The sequence below is a fragment of the Mesocricetus auratus genome, unplaced genomic scaffold, assembly GCF_017639785.1.
Source record: "Mesocricetus auratus isolate SY011 unplaced genomic scaffold, BCM_Maur_2.0 Super-Scaffold_100004, whole genome shotgun sequence".
NCBI lineage: Eukaryota > Metazoa > Chordata > Mammalia > Rodentia > Cricetidae > Mesocricetus > Mesocricetus auratus.
Window position 1 is genome coordinate 374,041 of NW_024429189.1, and position 20,847 is coordinate 394,887.

Consider the following 20,847-nt stretch of genomic DNA (forward strand, 5'->3'; position numbering starts at 1 on the left):
TGCAATATGCAGCAAGCCTTGCTTGCCTGGGTACATCTGAGGGTTCTGGGAACGCGTAAGTCTTAGCATCACTCGCTCTCTCCCTCCTGTTGAGCAGGCTCTGGAAACACAGCCTCACCTCTGTCCGAAGCCCTCGACTTTAGAAGCGCCCTGCACACAGTCATGGGAGCAGGCTGAGCCCTTCCCTCACCTGGGCCATGGGGTCTTCTTTCCTTTACCTCCATGTCTCCCAAGTCAAAACAAACTCTACATCACAATCCTGGCACTTGGGAGGTAGAGGCTGAAGGACAGGAGTTCAAGGTCACCCTCTTATACTGAATCTGTGGCAACCTCATCTCAAAAACAAACAAAAACAACAAAATCTCCCCCATGCCTGTTTCCAAGACAAGCTGGACAAACAGCTCCAGGAGTCCAGCAGAGAGGGCCCCATCAAGGACAGACCTGCCCCATGAGGCTGCCTGGAGTCCCGATCGAGCGAGTGGTGCTTGTTTGGGAACGGAAAACCTCTTTTTCAAATAGTGCTTTGGTGTGTGTGGGGGGGTGGGGTGTAGAAGCAGAGTTTACAATGGTTTTTTTTACCGCCTCTGACGGTCTACAGAAAAACCTCTGTGCTTTTATTTTTGCTCATTCGAGTGGCTCTGACCTGCTCTATAATTACATTACTTTCTACCTACTGCGCCCGGCATTTCCAGCTCTGCTACCTCTTGCAGCTTCCTCGCTGGTCCCTGTGACGCTGTCACTCAAGGGCTTTCAAGTCAGCGATGTAGAAATCAAAAAGAAAAGGGAAATGGTCGGAGACGCAGTGAGAATAACTGCTTCTGCTTTTCTCTTTTTTTCCCCCCTTTCCCTTTTTACTTTATTCATTTAATCTCCCTGAGTGAGACTGTAAGGTTTAATGAAGGGTTGGGCAGATTATTAGAGGCTGTTCATTTGGAGGGGGAAGGGAGAAAGAGCCAGAGAGAGAAAGAGAGAAGATAATTTGACATTTACCCCGACTGATCTAAACTGATTCGGTTATATTTATGGCTTATAAAGTGTTTAGAAAGATTGAAGTGGGGGGAAGGAACTCAACATGGCAGAGAGAGGGGAAGGAGAAAAATAATATTGACTGCCAAACAAAACTCGTACTTTAATTCCAAGTGGTCCCTGGGAGGGCAGGTCAGGCCTTGCCTGAGCCAGCTGGGGCCGGGGTCGGTCCTCCTCAGGTAGTTCCGCCTGTCCCTGTGGGTTTGTTCTCATCCACAGCCTGGCCAAGTGATGCCCAGGGGAGATGGCTGGGTTTCTCAGGGCAGGCTACCCTCCGTCACAAGAAAATCTTGTGTCTCCCTTGTCTCCCAAGTCAAAACAAACTCTAGGCATGGATACGGAGGGTGCTTAGCAAGCTCACTGTCAGCCACCCTCTGCTTGGTTCTCCCAGAAGGAAGCTCCTGGGGCTCCATCTGGGTTTCCTGCCCATCTCTCTCTGCCCTAGGTGGCCTCCTCTGTCCACGACCTCAGAGAACAGCAGGCTTGAGATCCTCCAATGTGTCACCCGGTGCCGTGCTCATTGCCCTAAAGCAGACGGGATGGTTCTCCTGGGCTATCTCAGATGGGATTCGTATTCAAGGTACTTACACTTACATCTGAGTCTCCCTCAGCACTCACTCTCTTACGGCTGGGGTGTGGATCAGTGGCTCAGCACTTGCCTGGTGAGTGTGAAGCCTCAGGTTCTGTTGGCACCGCTGAAGGAAAATGCAGCCTCCCCCCGACTCATGCCCCGTCATCCCCAGGGTGTTCCTGCACCCTGCCATCCCCCTCCACATCCAGTGCAACTCATAAAGATGGGTTGACTCCATCTGCTTTTTGAGATTATCAACCCAGTCCAGCCTGCCAACATTTCTCGCTGGCATCTTTGTGACCACCCCTGCCAGTGTTCACCTTCACCAGAGAGCTCACCATGAACTTCCCTCATTCTCTGTCCTTCCCTCATTCTCTGTCCTTCCCTCATTCTCTGTCCTTCCCTTCTCCTTATTGCCTGACTCAGTCCCACACCTTGGCTTCTTAGTTTCCTTTCTCCAGATGTCCTTGTATGTCTGAATTCTTCCAAGCCTTCCCTGGAAGAGGTGCTGCCCCTGGAATCCACCAAACCCTCCAGAACTGTCAAGGAAGCTGCTCCACAGTCTAATTTTTATACCCAGACAGACTATCTTCCTCCTTTTCCAATTCTCCAATTTTTCCTGATTCCACATTTCAGCCTGCCTGCTTCCTTTCTTTTGTAGTTTTGTTTTTTGAGACAGTGCCTTGTGGCCCAGAATGACTTTATACTATGCATCAGAAAATGACATTGAACTTTTAATCCTCCTGCTTCTACCTCCTGCATGCTAGGGTGACATGCACCGCCACACCTGCTTTGTGCAGAGCTGGGATTGGAACCCAGGACTTCGTGTACGGTAGGCAGGCACTCTACCAGTTGAGCCACATCCCTGACTCACAGCTACCGTTTGACTGATGCCTTTCTTCCCAAATGGCCTGTTGTAGGATCCAAGATGTTACAGAGGTATGTGTCCATCCTACCCACCCCCCAGGCCCCCCACATACAGCTCGACACGAAAGCAGCAAAACTGTGCTGGGAAAGCTGCCCAGACCAGACCAGACGGGCTGAGGCACCAGGAACCTACCTCACCAGCTCTTCATTGTACAGTGAGAGTGGAGACTCCCGGCCAAGGATGTACACCTGGCCCTTGAAGACAGACACCTGAACCTTCCCTTCCACCCGCTCCTGGGACTTGTCGATGCAGTGACGGACAAATTCACACTCAGGGCTGTGCCAGAACCCTGCAGGGAGGAAACGACGGACGTGTTGTGAGGATTTCTGCTGGGCCTCAGGCCAGGGCACAGGGATGGTGGGAACACAGGAGGGGACCCCCAGGTCTTACCCTGTGATGGCCTGGGCCTCACGGCTGCCTCACTCACTTGTGAGTGCTGGCATGTGACACTTAATGGACTGGGGAACCCACTCCGGAGTCCCCATCCCTTAATCCTGCAGGGGACATATGGGTCAAGAAGTGACCTCCTTGTCCCCCAAAGGCAATCGTTGCTAAGAGGAGGAGGAACACCCCTGCTTTGTACACAGACACGCATAGGGGTCACGGAAAGACCGTAGCCCATGAGCACTACATTTTTGCGGAGGAAGAGAGGAGTCCTCACACAGGGCTCAGAGGTACATGCCATGGGGCTAATCAGTGAGGGTACCCAGGACTGTCACCCTGGTTTGTGGTCAGACAGACCATGGGGGCTCTGTGGTCTTCAGCTGTTTCTTGTAAAGTAGGAACAGCACAGCAGTATTGGATGTGGAGCCCTTCTTCCCAGCAAGCCTGTGGCGTCCTGGGAGGGCCCCTGAACTGTTCTCTCTGCTCTGTGAAGATTTATATCAAGTCGGCTCACAGTCAACCTTACAGCCTGGGAACAACAACTCCGAGACCCCGTAGTCCCACAGAAGGAGAGGAAGAGGCTCAAGACAGCAAGCAGTTTGTCCAAGCTAACAGAGGCTGTGAGTGGGACCTGGACTTGGCTCCCTAGCCAAGTCTGTTTCCTGACTTGTTTCATTGACTGTTTCCTGTGACGATAGGTGTTCTCCTCTCTGACCACAGCGTCCACTATCGCACATGGTGTTGAAGGTGCATGAGAAATACACTTCCTCCCCCTAGAGCCCACTGTCCTTGGATAGCCATTCCTTTAGGAGACAGCAGGGGGGCCCAGAACCAAGAGACAGCAGGTGGCTGTAGTCAGGGTTGGGGGAGGGGTAGGTTAGTCACAAGGTTTTTTTGAAAGAGCCAGGAAGGTGAACCCACCTGGGCAGCTGTGGGGCCAGATGGCCTGTGATCTCCTGCCCTGATAAGATGGTAGGTCAGCAGGACCCAGCTACTGTTAGAGGCCTAGAGGGGCACCATGGGGAAGAGGTGTGTGTATGCATGAGAGAGAGAGAGAGAGAGAGAGAGACAGAGACAGAGAGAGAGACAGAGAGAGACGGAGAGACAGAGAGAGACGGAGAGACAGAGAGACAGAGAATGAGTGTGTGTGTGTGTGTGTGTGTGGCTTGCAAAGGTTGGGGACAGCCAGGCAGGGAGATAAGGCATTAGAAAGTTAGCCTCTGCTGTCTGGCCATATTCACATTCCACTTCTACCTGGATCCAGGACACACTTCCTCAGGACTGTTGCCCCTGGTATATAGCAAGATATGATTACTTAACTGTTCTTCGTGGATGTGCGGATTCAGTGAGAACTTAACTCTGCTGCTTAAGCACTATGACCTCTGACAGCCCCTCTGTGTGTAGGGAGACAGGCCCAGAGAAGGAAAGGGCCTGTCTAAAGTCACACAGCAGGATCATGGCAGATGCCAGGTCTGATGGAGGACTTTTGAACCAGGGACTTCTAAAACACAGCACTGGATTCCTTGGGAGGGGACATCCCTGCCACCTGCTGTCTGTTTTTCCCAATTGGGATAATTAGCCCATTATGCTCCCAGGCTGGAGGCAGGTGGAGATGGAGCTGTAGATAGGAAGAGCAGATAGAAGCCACTGCCCCCACTTTATCTTGGGATCTGTCTACAGCCCACAGGGGTCTTTGGCTCAAGTTTCTTTTCCCGGTGGACCTAGCCTGAAATGGGCCAGTGAGCCTGGTCCCCCTGAGCAAGGGGATCCCGCATGCCCAGGCCTGTGATGTACAGTGGGAGGGGCTTGGGACTGAGCGGCAAAAGGCTCCTTCTTCTAGGCCCAGGATACAGGGTCAAGTGTCTGTTAAAGTTGTACATTGTACCCATTTCCTGTTGAGGACAGGCAAGGGGGCCCCATGTCTATTAGGTGAGCTACAGCCACCAAGTAAGATGCTCCACCAGGCTGACCTGGGAGAAGAGAGTATCCCCGAACCCCATGTAGCCAATAGGGAAATCTGGAAATGGAGAATACAGAGGGAGATCTAGCCAGGGGGACCCAGGCACACAGAGATGGTGACAGCGGTCTTGGAATCCTGTGAATCCAGGAGCAGGACTTCCTATGTCTGCTCTAGTCTCCCCATTGGTGCTGTGAGGCCGCAGAAAGCTACAGCAAAGTGGGGGAGGGGCGGTGTGTGTGTGTGTGTGTGTGTGTGTGTGTGTGTGTGTGTGAACCAGGGATGATTGGTGGGAGGGGAAGAGATCCCACCAGGTCTTAGGCCTGGCACCATTGACATTTACAGGAAGGGAAACTGAGGCTCAGGGAATAAGACCATAAGGCCAACTAGAGGCAAAGCCTCCCAGCTCGCACAGTAGAAACCACACCAGCGCTATATAACTAGTAGCTCTTGTGGGCACTATCACAGATGCACGGTGCATCCATGCCCTTGGTCCTTAGAGTGGCCATCCCTGCTCTTTAGTTAAGAAAGCTGGGGTGCAGAGAGGGTGAGCGACAGCATCCTGCTAAGCTGGGTCTACAGCACGTCTCCTTCCAGGGAGGGACCAATCAAGCAGCACTCTGGGCTGCCAGAGGGCTGGCTCTGCCCTCTGTGGACACCTGGACATCACAGGACTCGGGCAGAGTTAATATTAGCAATAACGGCCTGGTCTAAGCCTTGCTCCCTGCCTTGCTCCTCTTTCCACTCCAAGATTTTGTTTCCTTTGAAAGCTCCTAATCGCTCAGCCTCATTTTGGGATTTACGGGACTCATTTCTGGCTGACAGAGAAGGGACTCAGCCCAGGCACTGTGCCTGCAATCAGGGTTTCCTGTGCATGTCCCAGTACCCCCGACTCATTCCTTGCTAACAGCTTCCTAGGCCTTATGGGAGTGACCCTGAACCTGACTTTTGAAACCTGCTCATCTCAGGCTCAGCCACTGTAAATTATCAGCCATAAAACCTTTGATAAAATCTTTGTCTGCCTGGGTCTCAGTTTCCCCACCTCTGTGCAGCCAAGATTAGGTAATACTCATCAGGTGCCTAGTCCAGGGCTAGCAGGACAGCAGCAGACTTGGACACAGTGGTACCCGGAAGTGCCCCCCCTCTGTCCTCTCCTGCCCAGCCCTCAGGGATGCCTCCTGGGTACTCAGGCCAGGTGCTCTCCGTTCTCCCCCACACCTTGCCATGTCTTAATGTCAATTCGACTTTGTAACCAAAATCCACATCTAAGCACTGAAATCCTGCCGAGCCAGTAGGAAACAATGATATTTAAACACCTGTCTGTACCTGAAGAGGGGGAGACTGGGCTCCAGAGCTACCGAGAACAATGGCAGCAAGGAGGAATATCAGCCAATTGAGCTAGTGTGCTCTCCTGAGACCCTGGGTGAATTCCAGCAGGCCTGGGGAGATGCGGATGGGGACAGGCCAGAGGGTTCAGCTAGGTGGCTATGACTGATATACTCTATCCAGATACCCAGACTTCTGGTCTTCAGAGCTGCCAAGGTTGGTTGTAGGTAGCAGCCTGTCTTCTAAACTAGCCTATTAGGATCCCCCCAAGCTAGTGTGTGTGTGTGTGTGTACATGAGCTTGTGGTATAGGTGTACAATAGCACACTCAGCCCTGTTTTAGTCTTTTTAAAGACAGGGTCTCACTGTGTAGTCCAGACTTGCCTCAAACTTGTAGATTATGAGTGCTGGGATGACAGGCTTGTGTCACCATGCCCAGTACTGATGTCATTATTATAGTTGTGTGCGCCTTCAGGTCTCTGCTGAATCAACTCAACTCTGCCACGGCAGCTCAAATAGCTGTCATAGATCACAGGGACATGAACTCTATTTATGGTTTGAATTTCATATAATTTCCATATGTCATGAAAGTTTTTCCCTTTCCAACCACTTAAAAGTAAAAAAAAAAAAATCTTAAAATGATTCCTAACTCACAAGTTGCAGAAAAATGGACGTCAGGCTGGGGCTGACAGAGACTATGGCTTAGGGCCCCTCAGTTCCTGCTATGAAGGCTGGACTCTGGAGGTCTGAGTTCCAGAGCAGGCACTGCTTGTCTGGAAGATATGGCCATCCATGCTGGGTACTCATGTCACCATGGGCTTGTCCCACATTGGAGGTTTAGTAAGGAGCATCTCCGATGGGCAGATGGCGGGGGTCCCCGTATCCCCCACCACCTCCCTGTCTGCAGACTATCTGGGAGACTTGTTCGAACAATGTAGGCTGTCCACACATCTTGCCAAAGCCTGGTACCTGTTGGATTCAGACTGGCTGACACTGGCAATGATGCATAGTCCTTCTCTGACATTGTAATGGATACAATGGCACACCTCTGGAGGCTGGCATGTCTCCCTTGGCACCCATGCAAAGGCCAATCCCACTGTCCCTGCCTCTCCCTCACCCTGGGTTCAACTTGACACCTTCCATTTGTATTTCTGAGTTCAGAAGATGCGGTGGGCGGGGCTAGATGGGAGGAAGGCGTGGCTGATGACAGAGAAAGCCTGAGTCCCGGGGGGAAGGGGGAGTTGGGGTGGGGCTCTGGGGGTAACTGTGATTTGCACATACCCGTGTAGACAAGCTCCGCGAATTTGAGGCCCAGGCCCTGCTTGATTTTGCGCACTTCCCGATCCATGGTGAAGGCCTCTATGTCTAAATGAGCGTGGTAAAGGATGGTCCCTGCTGGGGTCTCGTAGATACCTAGCCATTTTTCCAGGCAGGGGGAAAAAGAGAAAAAAAGAAAGAAACACATGAAACCCAAACTGTCAGCAAATGACAAAAAAAAAAAAATAATGACTCGTCTGACAGGAGACAAGCCGGTCGGACCCATTCACTCCCAGCTTGCTGCAAAATGCGTCTGTCATTATGTTCATGCTGGGGCCACGACAGTCCACTCTGCGGCTTGTGGAGAAAATGTCTAGATGCCCCCCTTTGAAGAGGCCCTCAGACACGGGAAAATGACAGGGTTTCTGAGCAGCACACCCCCTCCCCAATGCATGCCCACCGGCCTGCAGTTGAAAACCTGTAATTAAACCAACTACGGTGGAGCCCAGGGCCCCAAATATCCCTTCCTCCCTTCCACCAGGGAGTCGGGGAGGGGGGGACTGCTGCATGTGCGCACGTACACACACATACATGAACATGGAAGTACACACATGTCGGAGGCAGCTCTATCGTTCCAGAGATCAATGGGGTTGCTTAGAACTTAAGCAATGGCTCCACTGTACAGATGGGGAAGCTGAGCCCCGGAAGTGGACTCGGGGGAGAGGGAATGGGACCCAGGCCCCTGGATCCCTGATCGTGCGCCCCACTGTCTTGTGGGGTCAGCTGGCCATAGAAAATAAAGCCCAGGCCAGGGGAGGAGGTTGCTCAAGTCCCCTCCTATCTTCTCACATAGCTGACCTGTTTGCAAAACAGTCTGAAGGTCTCCCACGTGACAGGGTGCTCCTAGCTGAGCTGTGAGCCAGAAGAAGGTCGCTTCAGCTGGACCATGCTGTGTCTGAGACACAGAGGCAGGACTGTACCTGTGCCGGTGCCAGGCCCTACCCTGGTATGGCCTTGAACAAAACCTGTGCCCACTCTCCCGATGGAGCAGGGGCAGAACCATCCCCATGAATTTGATCTCAAAGCTTCCTTTCTTCTCCCCACGGGCACTGAGGAGGCAGCTTTTCAGTTGTCCTGGCAACTCACCACCATCTTTCCACACTGAGACTCTGTGCACGTGTGTGCACCGTGCTCACAAAAGCCCAAAGTTGAAGTGACTCAGGCTGTCTCCTGCATGGGCCGTGGACCCAGCCACAGCGCCACGCTAGCTGGTCTCCACCATGCACTAAGGAGGCTGAGGAAGCAGGAAAGCAAATGCAAGACTAGCCTGGGTTCCATAATGAGACCCCACCTCACAGGCGACAACCAGACCCGGGCTGGGGCTCCACTGTACAGTGTTTGCCTAACACGCCGGAGGCCTTGGTCCTGGGTTCCACCCTAGCACCGTATAAACTGGTATAATAGAACAAGACTGTGATTCAAGTACTTGGAGGTGGGGGCAGGAGGATCAGAAGTTCAAGTTCATCCTCAGCTACTGAGCAAACGCCTGATGTCCTCACTTTTGTGCACAAGACCCCAGTATCATCATTCCCACAGCAGAGTCCAGAGAGGCAGAAAGGCAGATGGAGGTAGCGACAGGCGTGGTGACCAAGAAAAGCCACTGCTGACAGCCTGAGAGTAAGGAAGCTAGCTGGAAAGAGCAGGTCCTGGTGGTACGTGCCTCTAATTCCAGCACTAGGAAGGCAGAGGCAGGTGTGGAGTCTGTTAGTTGGGGACCTGCCTGGGCTGCAGAGCACGGCAGTGTCTAAAAACAGCAACCAGTGAGCCCTAACAGAGAAAACCAACAGCAATGTGGTGGGGCGCTTGCCTGGCATACACTCTGGGTTCAGTTCTCAGTACTGCAGCCTCCCCAACAATTCCCGCTGATGCTTCCACACCTGCAATCCCGACACTCAGGAGGCTTGGAGGTAGAGGCCAAGGACCAGGAGTCCAAGGCTGCCTGGGTTACCTGAGATTCTGTCTCAAAAAACCAAAACCCAACCCAACCAAAACCCAGCCACACAGCAGTACAGAGGTTGAAGCCACTCCCTGGGCAGGGTGGCCCCACCTACCAGGGTCTGTGGGTGACCCAGGAAAGGCCCAGCGGCCCAGCAGCTGTTTAGAAAGACAGACAGATGCAGGAAGTACCTGCCTCCAAACGGCAGAGATGAAAATAAGGTTCAAGGCAGGTTCTGTCACTCTAGAACACCAACAACACGAGAAAGCCATTTCCCACGGCCTGTGGGTCACCTCTGGACACACGGCAGACGCTAACACTAAGTCAGCAGGGCCTTGTGGTGGTCCATTTTTGTATAGCTTGGAGAAGCCTGTCCTCACACTGGCTAGAGATAGTGGCGGTGGCAGCCTCCCGGGCCTGAGGCTGCCATGTTTCCAAGTCCTAGGGACCCAGGTGCCATCTCTGCATTTCTCTCCTTCCCAGGCCACTAGGGACACAGCCAAGCTATCTGTCCAGAGCTGGAGTTGGAACCAGAAGTCCTAGCCACTTGACATTGCATCTGGTTTGACTGTGTGACCTTGGTCCCTCTCAGCACCCTCTCTGAGCCTCAGACAGGGACAACAAGAAGTTGCTAAGTAACTGTGGTCTTACACACTACCCTCTGACACACATCCCAAGAGCAAGCATCTAGATTTACAACCTGTCCTGATCCCTGCAGAGAAACACTGAGATGTCTCTACGGCATCACCCACAACAGCCCAGGGGGAGGAGGACACAGGTGGTGTCTAGAGTTCTAGAAAGAGCCACTAGTCACCCAAGGTCCGACAGGCACTGCCCATTGCAAGTGTCCCCTGGGAAAATGAAGCCAGCGGCACCAGCAGCGAAGAGTGGGCAGAAGGGCGGGCAGAGCCCGCCTCCCCTGGAGCTCGCAGAACCAGCCTCATGGTTGTGAGGCCGCAGCAGGGAGGTCACAGGTGTGCAGCAAAGCCCCAACCCGGAGACGGCAGCACAATTAATACTCCTGGTCCCATCTCAGGCGGTGTTAAAGCTATTCATGACTGATCAAAAGGCTGGTTTTAGCTATCCTTTGCATGTGTGTGTGCCAATGTGTTTTAAAGCTCTCCCCTCTCTTGGCAGGGCTAGGGGGTACAGATGATTTCTGTGTATTTCTTCAGAAAAAAAAAACAGTGGCAGAAACTTGACTCTAAAAGGCTATAGATTTGGGGCTTTTGACAGTCGGCATACAAACCGCCGTGCAAAGAAGAGGAAATGACAGCTGGGCTGGCGCCGCTGTGGAACAGACAACAGACATCTTCAGAGTGACATGCACCGCGGCTCCAAGTGTCTATTTCCATCTCCCCGTGTTTACGGGGAAGACAGAGGTGTCAGCAGCCCTCTGCGGAGCAGCTTCAATCACACCCTAATTACCGCTAGGAGAGGGTGGGTGGCTGGGGAGGCCAAGAAGCTGGGGTGGCGGGAGGCAGAGAGTGGACCAAGAGGAAAAGGTGGGGACCACACAGCTGCGGCAGCCCAAATTCTTATCAGCTTTCCAGACTGCGCCTGGCTTGGGCTGAGAAGTGTGGTACAACTGAACCTGCAGGAGCCAGCCTAAGGCTAGGGTACTTGGACCTGAGGCCCTGGCATCCAGTGGAAGGGGCTTGGGGAGGTGGATGGCATAGAAGGATGATAGAGGATAGATTGACTGGAGCCCCAGGGCTCCTTTCTTAGGTACCAGGGCCAAGGCTGGAGGTGGTTGCCATGGTGATGGCAGGCAAGTCAGAGTGGGAGTCTAGCTATTCTCTGGGCTCTTGTGCCCAGGTGGCCCATCCTGCAGATCAGATTGGGTCTCTGAGACTAGCCATCCCTTCCCTGCTGGGCTGACTCTCCTGCTTTACAAGTGTCTTCTTTCTGTCCATCTGTAATGTTACACACGAGCACAGCTCTGGGAGGGCTGGACAGACGGATGGGCAGAGAGGCTGGATAAAAGCAAGTGTGCTACTCTCTCTTGGAAATGAAGTTCAGGGGGCAAGTGGGAGAGAGAGTAGGGAGATGAGAGAAAAAAGGACGCTTGCAAAGAGAAGACAGCTGACCAGGTCTGGTGTGGGAACTGGGGGGGGCAACGGTGAGGGAAGCAGAAGCCAGCATGCGGAGAGTGGGGAGGATGAGCAGCAGCCATGGGTGAAGGCCAGGCCAGAGAGGCTGAGGTAAAGGACACGCAGAGGCAGGCAGGAGGCTCCTTCCCGGGCTCCCTCCTGCCTGCCTCCTCCTCCCCCTCCCCACTGACTTCATTTAATTAGCCCCCTCTAGAGTTAAAAAGAGAACGTGATATCAAGGACATGAACAGCCACAATAAAGCCAAGCCATTCCATCTGAGGCCCCCCAGCCCTTAGTCCTTGACTCTGTGGTTGCCCCCAAAGGCCTTCTAGCCAGGCCACCCAGATCCAGGGTGCCGATGCTGCTCAGTTTCCTGTGCTCCTGTCCCCTAAGAAAAAAAAATCAGGCTCCTAATGAATGCCAATTACCAGCTTCGTAAAATCAATACAAATGACATTTCCCCCACATACACCGAGATCCTGAAAACCCCAGCTCTGCTCTGGGCATAATCAAGGATTAACGGTGTCGCTGTCACTGTACATCTAATAAACTCCTCAAGAGGAGTCCATAGTACCCTCATTAATTGTCTGTTTTTGCTTTCTCACAGAGAAATGTTTGGAGCGCAGAAATAAAAACCGGGTACCCTAAAATTACCAAGCATAAAAACTGGCAAGTGAGGACTCCTGGGGAGCTCTCCTAGGCTGGCCCCTTCTTCTCGAAGACCGGTGTTTCAGAGACTGAAAGCAACTTGCCTAAGGTTACACAGCAATTTCCCTCCCGGAGACTATAAAATCCTGTGCTTTCAGGGACACACACTCAAGAGGCACACACACCATATCTAGGCAGAGCTGAGGACTGAGCTCCAGGCTTTTCTGTGGGACACACTTGACTTCTTGCTGTGGCTCTTCGGGGCTAAGTGATTCTCAGTGGAGAATGCCGGCAGGATGGCATTTCAGAGTCGGGTGCAGCCAACCCTTCTCAGGAAAGGGACATATGGAACTATCCTGTTGGGGTGGTGGTACCCACCAGTAGCACTGAGCCTGCATCTGGAGTCAGCAGGACATGGCCACAAACAATTAATGATGTCCACCATGGGTATAGGAAGGGTACGATTGGCACCTGACACACCCTATGGCTGCCTTGGTGCTCCCCCAGGATTCCCCTGGGGACTGGAAGCCATTGATGAAATAACTCCACAGAAGCTGTTCATACCATCCTGGGTGGATTTGAACCTGGATCTGTCCATCTCCACAGCCCCGACTTAGACCTCCTCCCCAAGCCTCCCTGGGCAGATGCCCCTCCTCTGAGTCCTGCTTGTAACTTGCAGGGATCCCTTGCCCCTTTAGGGCCTTGGTCTCCCCATCTGTAAAACTAGGTGCTAGTTTCTCCCAAGGCCCCTTGAGCTGCCTTGGAGGAGTTGCTTTGTGTGGCTCCCAAGGGCAGGTGGAGACAAAGGGGCATTTAATCAGATGTTAAATAGGTAAGAGACAAAGGTAGTCTGGGAGAGAAGGAGACACTCATTAGCGCATTGTTCTTTGCAAGGCCTCAAGAGAGCTGCGGTTGTGCACATTCTCACGGGTGATCAACCTGGAAAGAGGCAACTCCAGCTCTGCCAGCCCCAACTATCACAGGCAGACCCAGGATACACTAGGGGAAATTGAGGCCCAGAGATCACCAGTCCAAGCTCATCAGGCCAGGTCCTGGGATCTTCATCTGACGCATGCCCACTTGGGACTTAGAATCTCAATTTAAAAATGTCCCCAAGGACCAAGGCTGGGATTGAAGCTTGGTCTGGTTTTATTTGGCTGTTATCTCTAGCCAACACCAAAGCAAAGTGATCTGAAGCCCCTACCAGTGTGTCACTGGTATTTAAACATTCAGGGGCCCTAAGTGCCAAAATGATGAGAGTCCCTTAAAAGCATTGGTCACCCCCCCCCACAGGACTGGCAGGGATCTGGGATGGAGACGCTCAAAGGATGGAGAAACTGAGGAGACCAGGGTATAGACAGTAAAATCGCACATGACTGACAGAGGGAGTCATGACAACAGAGGCGCTTGCCTGGGGTCCAACCCCATATAACCCTGGGATCAACTCTCCATCCCCCAGCCAAGAAGGGGATCTGATGGCCCCATGGTGGCAGCCTACACTAGCCAAAGAGGCAGGCATGCCACAGAAAGGTAGGGCCTATCTGTCCCTGGCAAAAAGACCTTGGAGACGTGCCAGAACTGGTCTGGCCTGTCAGGGTTCCTGTGTGCAGCTCACAGCGCCCTCCCTGGCAGGAGTCCCACTCTGCTGCCTGCCTGGTGTTAGAGAAACGCCTTAATGAGCACGAAATTGGCCCTGCATGGTCCGCCTCTTAACCTGGCTGGCCCGCCTGTGACACAAGACAGTCTGACCCCTAGGCCAACCTCTTTCCTAGATCCCTCCCCACTCCAGAGGCAGCTCCTCTCACAGCACCCTGGGAAGTCGGGGCAAAGAGCACAGTGCCGGCTTCATCCCTGTCCTCACTTCATGGGGGTGTAGGAGAAAGAAGAGGAAGCCACGGTGGCATGGGGTGAACGGTGACATCCAAACGGTTCGGGTGTTTCGGGAGCCACCAAAGCAGGCCCCAGGGGGCGCCGCACACACTTACCCCGGGACTTCATTCCAATGAAGCGGTTCTCCACAATGTCAATGCGACCTACTCCGTGCTTGCCCCTGGGAAGGAACAGGTCATTTGGACTCAGGTGTTGCCACAAGGCTTGGGGTCAGAGGCCACCCACTGAGCAAGTGGCTTTGGCTTGTCTAAAGAGCTACTTATGGGCATCCTGGCTCTGTCTAAGGCTCTAAAACTCAACTTAGGGAACACCTGAGCCAGGGAAACAGGCCCAAGAAAACAGGTGGGTGAACGAAGGCCCTGAAAGAAAAGCGATTATCTGGGTCACGCTGGGTGCCACCTGCTTCACCTGTTACCTCTGAACTGGGACTTGCTTGGCCTAGCCATCACTAAGATTCGTCTTTCTTTGTGTCCTGATGGCCGGCTCAGTCAAAGGCCTGGAGCCCCCCAGCTGGGCAGACCATAGGAGGCAGTGGTAGCCATAGAGTTTTTATCTTCATGGGTTGTGGGTTTAAGTAGACTACCAGGATTCTCCTGCCAAACCAACATGGTCCAGGAGACTCTCTGTCTGCAGGGCCAAAACAGCCAGGCCTCCAGGTCGTGAACCTCGGCTGTGACCATTAGTCACCCCGACCCAAGTCAGTGCTTGCCGGAGGTGGCAGTCCTGGGAGACTAGACAGCCTGTGGACACTCACGCAACTTCGTTCAGGTACATGAAGAGCTCCAAGGACGTGTGATGGGTAGTGCCATCTTTGATGTTGGTCACCTTCACGGGGACTCCTGGGGTGGAAAGAGAGAGCATTGGGTCTCCAGGTTGGGGCTCAGCAGAGCAGCCTGTGCCCACCACCCCACCCTCTCCCTCCACCCACATCGCCTTAAATGGATGTGACAGATATGGAGTCCCAATGACTCCTTCAAAGCCCTGTGCTGGGGGGGGAGAAGGGGCGAGAAAGCCCCCCAGAATGAAAGGGAAAATGCAATAAAACGCTCGCCCCCTCCCTCCCATTCTCTCTGCCCCTTTAGCATTTAGGGGCTGTGAAATTGGAACCAGGCCCTGAACTAATTGAATTTCACGCTTCGCCATTGTCTTACCAGTGAGCACCTTCTGTCCCCACCAGCTACCCGGGGGCCGCCTGGCCGAGGTGCAGCCAAACCCTGAGAGTATGCACAGGCGTGTGTGCACACGCGTGCACACATACACACATGCATCTGAGCAGTGCTCCGTGACAATTGCCAGGTGGACAGGGACTTCTCAGCCCCAGTCTTGTATCCCGGGCCCTCGGAAAGCCACCTGATGGATGAGCTGGGGTGGTGCCCACTCCAGCAGACACCCATGAATTCTGAAATGTGTTGTCTGGGGTGGCAGGAGGGAGACAGCCCAGGCTCAGCCGGGGAAGGGCCATGTCGAGGGGGGTGGTGGGGAGGGGGCAGTGGGTGGGTTTGGGGTTGACTTTGAATAGCAAGGGGCACTTTCTCGAGCGGTGTGAAATGGGTAATAAATGTATTAGGGGGCTAACAAGAGAGCCGTAACAGTGACAAAGAAAAGCTGTTCAAAGTTGGCGGCTAATCCCCCACCCATCTGCCTGGCTCATTACCATGTAGCGAGCCATCGGGTGCCAATCAGGGCTCAATAGCGGCTTTGGAGTCTTTATTAGCCAGGCGCCGTTTGGAGGGGCTCTGCTCAGAGCGCTGACAGCCTCACCATTCTTAACCCCCATTTCCAGGGGTTTTATAACTTGGTTGTAAATTGCTATTAAATGTAAGTCTGCCCAATAATGAACCTTAAGCCCCCTCGCCACCCCCTACCCCTCGCCTCCCTCTTTCTCTCCATCCCTGGCCCTATTATCACCCAGAGCTGGGGCCTTGGATGGGGCCTGCCTTGGAGGAGAGGTTGACATTGTTGGTGCTGCCGCCAGAGAAAGCCTCTTAGCTTTTAAAATAGTTAATAATTAGATTAAAACTTCAAATAAATTAACTAGCGAGTGAATGAGGACTGGGCAAGGGCGGGCGGGCGCCTCCCTGTTTTCTCAGATAGCCATCTCTTCTTCAACTCCGCCTGGGGCTGCTCTGCTCCTCCAGGATGGGCTGTGGGAGGCTCGTGCCTGGGACCCTCTGCACCTCCGGCTTCCCTCCACCCTTCACTTTCCCAGACCCCAGGGGTTGGAAGGCCCTGTGAGAGAAGCCTGCAGTGTGGCGTGGCACATCCTACCATCTGCTCAGAGCAAAGCTCCAGGGAGGCTCCTTGCTCCCAACAGAAGGAATTAGAGGGAGCCAAGGCTTCCACTATGTTTAGGATCCCACCCAAGGTCTCTCTGGTCCCTGGGTAGTGTGAGATTCAAGTGACATTGTTGAAGAGTCATAGAGAAGGTACCCACAGGAAAGTCAGCCAGCTCAGCTCCCTGGGAGGGGCTGGGGGGAGTAGCTGGCCCATTACGGTACCACACCCTTGCTCTACACACGCCCTCCCTGCACCCACATTCTGCTGGGTACCTGCAAAGAACCTTACCACAGCCTGTTTTACAGCCGTGTACAACTCAGCCCCGGAGAGGTGAAGTTCCAGAGTCTAACAGCCGGGGACACCTGGAGCTGATCTCCAGCCCTCATCACCCTGTCCCCCGATTCTGAGGTATCTTGGAGAGAGTCTGAGCATCAGAGACCATCTCTTGGTTGCGCCCCAGCCTGGGGGCCACTTTGCGGCTGGCGGGCTTCCCTGCCTGAATTGTGCTGCTTCCTGCCTCCCTCGCTCCTGCTAGGTAGGTACCATCTCCTTCAGGAAGCTTTCTAGAAGAGTCTCCTCCTTGTATCCCTATACCCTCTCTCAGTTGGGCTCTGTTCCAATCACCAGGCATGTCCATGCTCAATTCCTTCCTCCAGGGCAAGACAGGGAAACCAGAGGAGCAGCAACAGGAAACCCCAGACAGCTAAGCGAGGATGAGCCGAGCTTTATGAGCCTCGGTGGAGTCTTCAGGGTCCCTGAGGCCAGCTCTGTGGCTGACTTGCCACCACTAAGCAGTCTGGTGGCAGCACCTGGCTGGATGCCCTCCCTACAGACCTCCTTCCACACTAGAAAAATGGCAGGTGCTCCCACCCCCCAGTTTATAGATAGGGAAACTGAGGCTCAAGGATGTAGAGAGTGACTTGACTAAAGCCAGCTACTTTGGGGCAGAAGGTTCTCTGACTAGGTCTGATGTCAGTGCCACTGACGACAGCAGGGGGACCCTCCTCCCAAGCTGGGCGGCTCACACTGTTGGGAACCCTCAAAGCCCCTGCCTGTGCTCTAGTTTCCAGGAATGCAGGGAGTGAGAGGGCCTGGATCCCAGGCAGGTAGGGGAAGCACCCCCTTTCCTTGTTGATGGGTGGGCACATACCTCTTTTGAATTCTATCTCAAGGACATCTGGGCTGTTGGGTGCTTTGGCAGGGTCCTGGGTCTTTGTGTAGAGGCCTGGGGGGGCTTGGCTCTAAAAGAGAGAGGGAGGAAGCTGGGACATCAAGAGCCATAGCAAGCATACACACCTGCTTGTCACTTCCTGCGGGTACCTGTCCCTCCTTGTCCTTGTCCCTCCTGCTGGCCCTGGGCACTTCCCCAGCAGCCAGTGGGTCCAGCGGACTCCCAGCTCCCAGCCAGCCCCGCCTGCCAGGGGCCTGAGAAACAAAGGACTCAAGAAATCAGACAATTTTTCCCCTCAACTTGATCTCATCTTTTTCTTTGACGCCCCCACAGCTGGAGGCAGAATAGCAGGAGAGAAGCAAGTCAGGCAGGAAAGAGAGGACTTCACAGGACTGCAGCGCACAGGCTTCCCGGGAGCCTCATACACACTCTCTCCCTCGCCAGCTCGCTCGCGTCAGCGCCTGGAATTGGGGTTTATTCTGCACTGACCGCAAAGCTAATGACTGCGCGTGACCCCAGCAGGTGCTCTAGCGGGCCAAGCCGTCCCTGGGGTCCCCGAGGTTAATACTCACGGGGAGAAAAGAGAAGAACAAAGCAAAAAACCATTTGAAAACACATCAACCTTTATGTATATTTTTTCTTGGGTGCGTTAGAAAATGGGCCCCTCTTCCTCAGGAGGAGGCGGAGGGGCTGCTTGCTTCCTTGAAATTCTCTCTTGCCTCTAGAGGCTCCAGCTCCCCTGCAACCTAAGCCTGAAGCCTGGATGCTTGCCACCATGAGGCCGGGAGCTGTGGGCCTGACTGCTCAAGTTCGTCCCGGGGGCATCCTGTGCCCAGCTGTTCTGTCCACGTCTGGGATTCACAGCCGTCAGCTTTTCCTTTCACAACCTCGAGAGCTCATTCACACACCACTGCTCATTTTGGAGTTTCGAGTAGCCTTGCCTGGCAGGAACAAATGCTGTCCCATCTATGGGGGCAGAAATGGAGGCTGCAGGGAGGCTGCTAAGTTTTGCACAAACCATGCTCTACGCAACCACAAGCAGTCCAGGCCACCTAGCGTGTGGGAGGGGAAATCACAAGGCCCTCAACAACTGTGTGTTGCTATGTAGATAGAGTCTTACGTCCCAGGTTGGCCTTGAACCTCTGATCTTCCTGCTCCCCCTAACTCCCAAGTGCTGTGATTACCACTATACTCAATGGTGGTAGACTTTAGGATGGTGGCAAATGTCAGGCCGGTGTCTTCAGAAGATGGCTGTAATTCTTTGAACTTCAGCTTCCATATGGGGAAAGGATGTGCACCCTTGACTGTCTCCAAGTTCAAATGTAACACATGAAGTGTTGAGCAAAGGCTGCTGGGTACTAGTTCACTCTGAAGGTGGGACGTCAGCTTGGAGACGGACACTGTGCCTCTCTCCAGAAGAGACCACAGAACGGCACTCTGGGACACCTACGGTGGATCCCTTACCCATCAGCTCTGTGCTGAATGACCAATAACCTTATTTTTCCTGGGCCGTCCTGTATTTAACATCCCAAGGGTCATACTTCAAGAATCCTTGGTGCTACACAGTGGTAAGTTTTATCTTTCCCACTCTACTACCCTGGGCTGGCAGCCACAGCCTCCTAAAGTGCCATTTGCGTGAATGGACACAGGATGGCCTTAGAGACAGACCCAGGGAGGTGTGAAGGGTCCACACCCCCCAAACACACACCACAGCAAGAGACCTCCAGAAATCAGAAGGAAAAGTAAGGCCCGGAGAAGTGGCTGGTCCAAATCACACCTTTAGCATCTCATGCTGCTTCCCAGCTGCTATGGCAACCTGGGCTGAGAAACAGTTTGATGCCTTTGGTTGAGTGTCACACCATTCATCATGGAGCAGAGAAATGCCATGTTCCCAGACTCGCTCTGGGCAGTGCAAAGACCACGATTCCTTGGGCATAAAAAGGCCTGAAGCTCAGCTCAGAGGTTAAGGGGACTGAGGGTGACCAGCACAGCGGTCACTTTCCCACATATCCAGAGCTCCAGGCCCTGGCTTAACTCAAACCCCTAAACCTTTCCCCCCATGCCCGTCCGTAGTGACTGCAGCCACTTCAGTTTTGAACCTGTTCTTTCTCTGGCCACACAAGCCAGCAGCAGAGGACAGATGCCTTGGGAAAGACAAGAGACAGGAAGGTCGTTGGGACAGGACAAGTTCACACACTCTACTGCAGCAGTCAGGGTAGGGGCGGGCAACTGACAGCCCCGTTCCGTCAAATATCTAAATAAACTGGTGTTTACTTTGCATTCTGTGCTCACGGGGTGCCTGCCTTCTTCTTAAATCTCCCTCCTGAAAGCCCAGTGCAAATGACAAATAGTTCATTGCTGAGTATCTGGGGCCATTTACCCACCCCAGCGGGAGGGCTCACTTCCAATGTCATCTGGGTCAGGTGGGGGGAAGAGAGGACAGAGAGAGAGAGAGAGAGAGAGACAGACAGACAGACAGACAGACAGACAGAGACAGAGAGAGACAGAGACAGAGAGACAGACAGAGAGAGACAGAGACAGAGAGAGACAGACAGAGAGAGACCGAGAGAGACAGAGACAGACAGAGACAGAGAGAGACAGAGACAGAGAGAGACAGACAGAGAGAGACAGAGACAGAGAGACAGACAGAGAGAGACCGAGAGAGACAGAGACAGAGAGACAGACAGAGAGAGACCGAGAGAGACAGAGACAGAGAGAGGGGCGTTGGGTGGAAGGAAAGCATGGAGCAGGGCCTGCGAAGGAGGGATTGCAGCAAATGGCCCATGAACTAACCCGTGATGTAGAGGCATGATGGATGTGGGGGTGACTTATTCACCCATCAGATATGGCGGCCGGCGGCTGAATGAACTCTTTCACTGTGGGCCGTATGAAGTTAAAGCAAGTAAATTTCTATCTTTCTTCGTATTAGCTGCCTCATTGCCCTTCAATCAGCCCTGGCGGAGGCAGAAAATGGCTCAGCCATCTGCCTCAAACCCTCCCTTCCGCAGGCGCAGATCTTTTTTGGGGAGGGGGAGGGGGGCCCTTGAAGCTCTCAGTGCTCCTCCCCAAGGGTGGCTGACGGCTGTGGGGGGTGCTGCATGGAGCAGAGGGACATAGAAGCAAAAGCATCTGGGTGCTTAGGATGGGGACCGCCTCCAAGGCCAAGACAACACAGAGGAAGGACAATGTCAGTCCCCTGGCCAGAGTGGAGGGAGTGTACCTCAGCAGCCCTCTCCTCACCCAGCCTGTTCCTGCTGCTCGATGAAGGGCACACAGCTGGAGACTGCAGCAGTGAGAAGCAGGGACCTGGGGTTCTGATGCAG

The 20,847-nt window shown here is 53.6% G+C and overlaps 1 protein-coding gene across 1 annotated transcript in view; it reads right to left on the reverse strand.

Annotated features, from left to right (window-relative positions):
- Window positions 1-20,847, reverse strand: part of Ass1 (argininosuccinate synthase 1) — a 47,682-nt gene that overhangs the window by 3,192 nt on the left and 23,643 nt on the right. The window contains exons 10-14 of the mRNA XM_005085514.3: window positions 17,504-17,594; window positions 14,831-14,915; window positions 14,172-14,236; window positions 7,473-7,604; window positions 2,658-2,814 (exon numbers count right to left, since the gene is read on the reverse strand). Of these exons, the coding sequence (XP_005085571.1) occupies window positions 2,658-2,814; window positions 7,473-7,604; window positions 14,172-14,236; window positions 14,831-14,915; window positions 17,504-17,594 (530 nt within the window). The remainder of the gene's footprint in view (window positions 1-2,657; window positions 2,815-7,472; window positions 7,605-14,171; window positions 14,237-14,830; window positions 14,916-17,503; window positions 17,595-20,847) is intronic.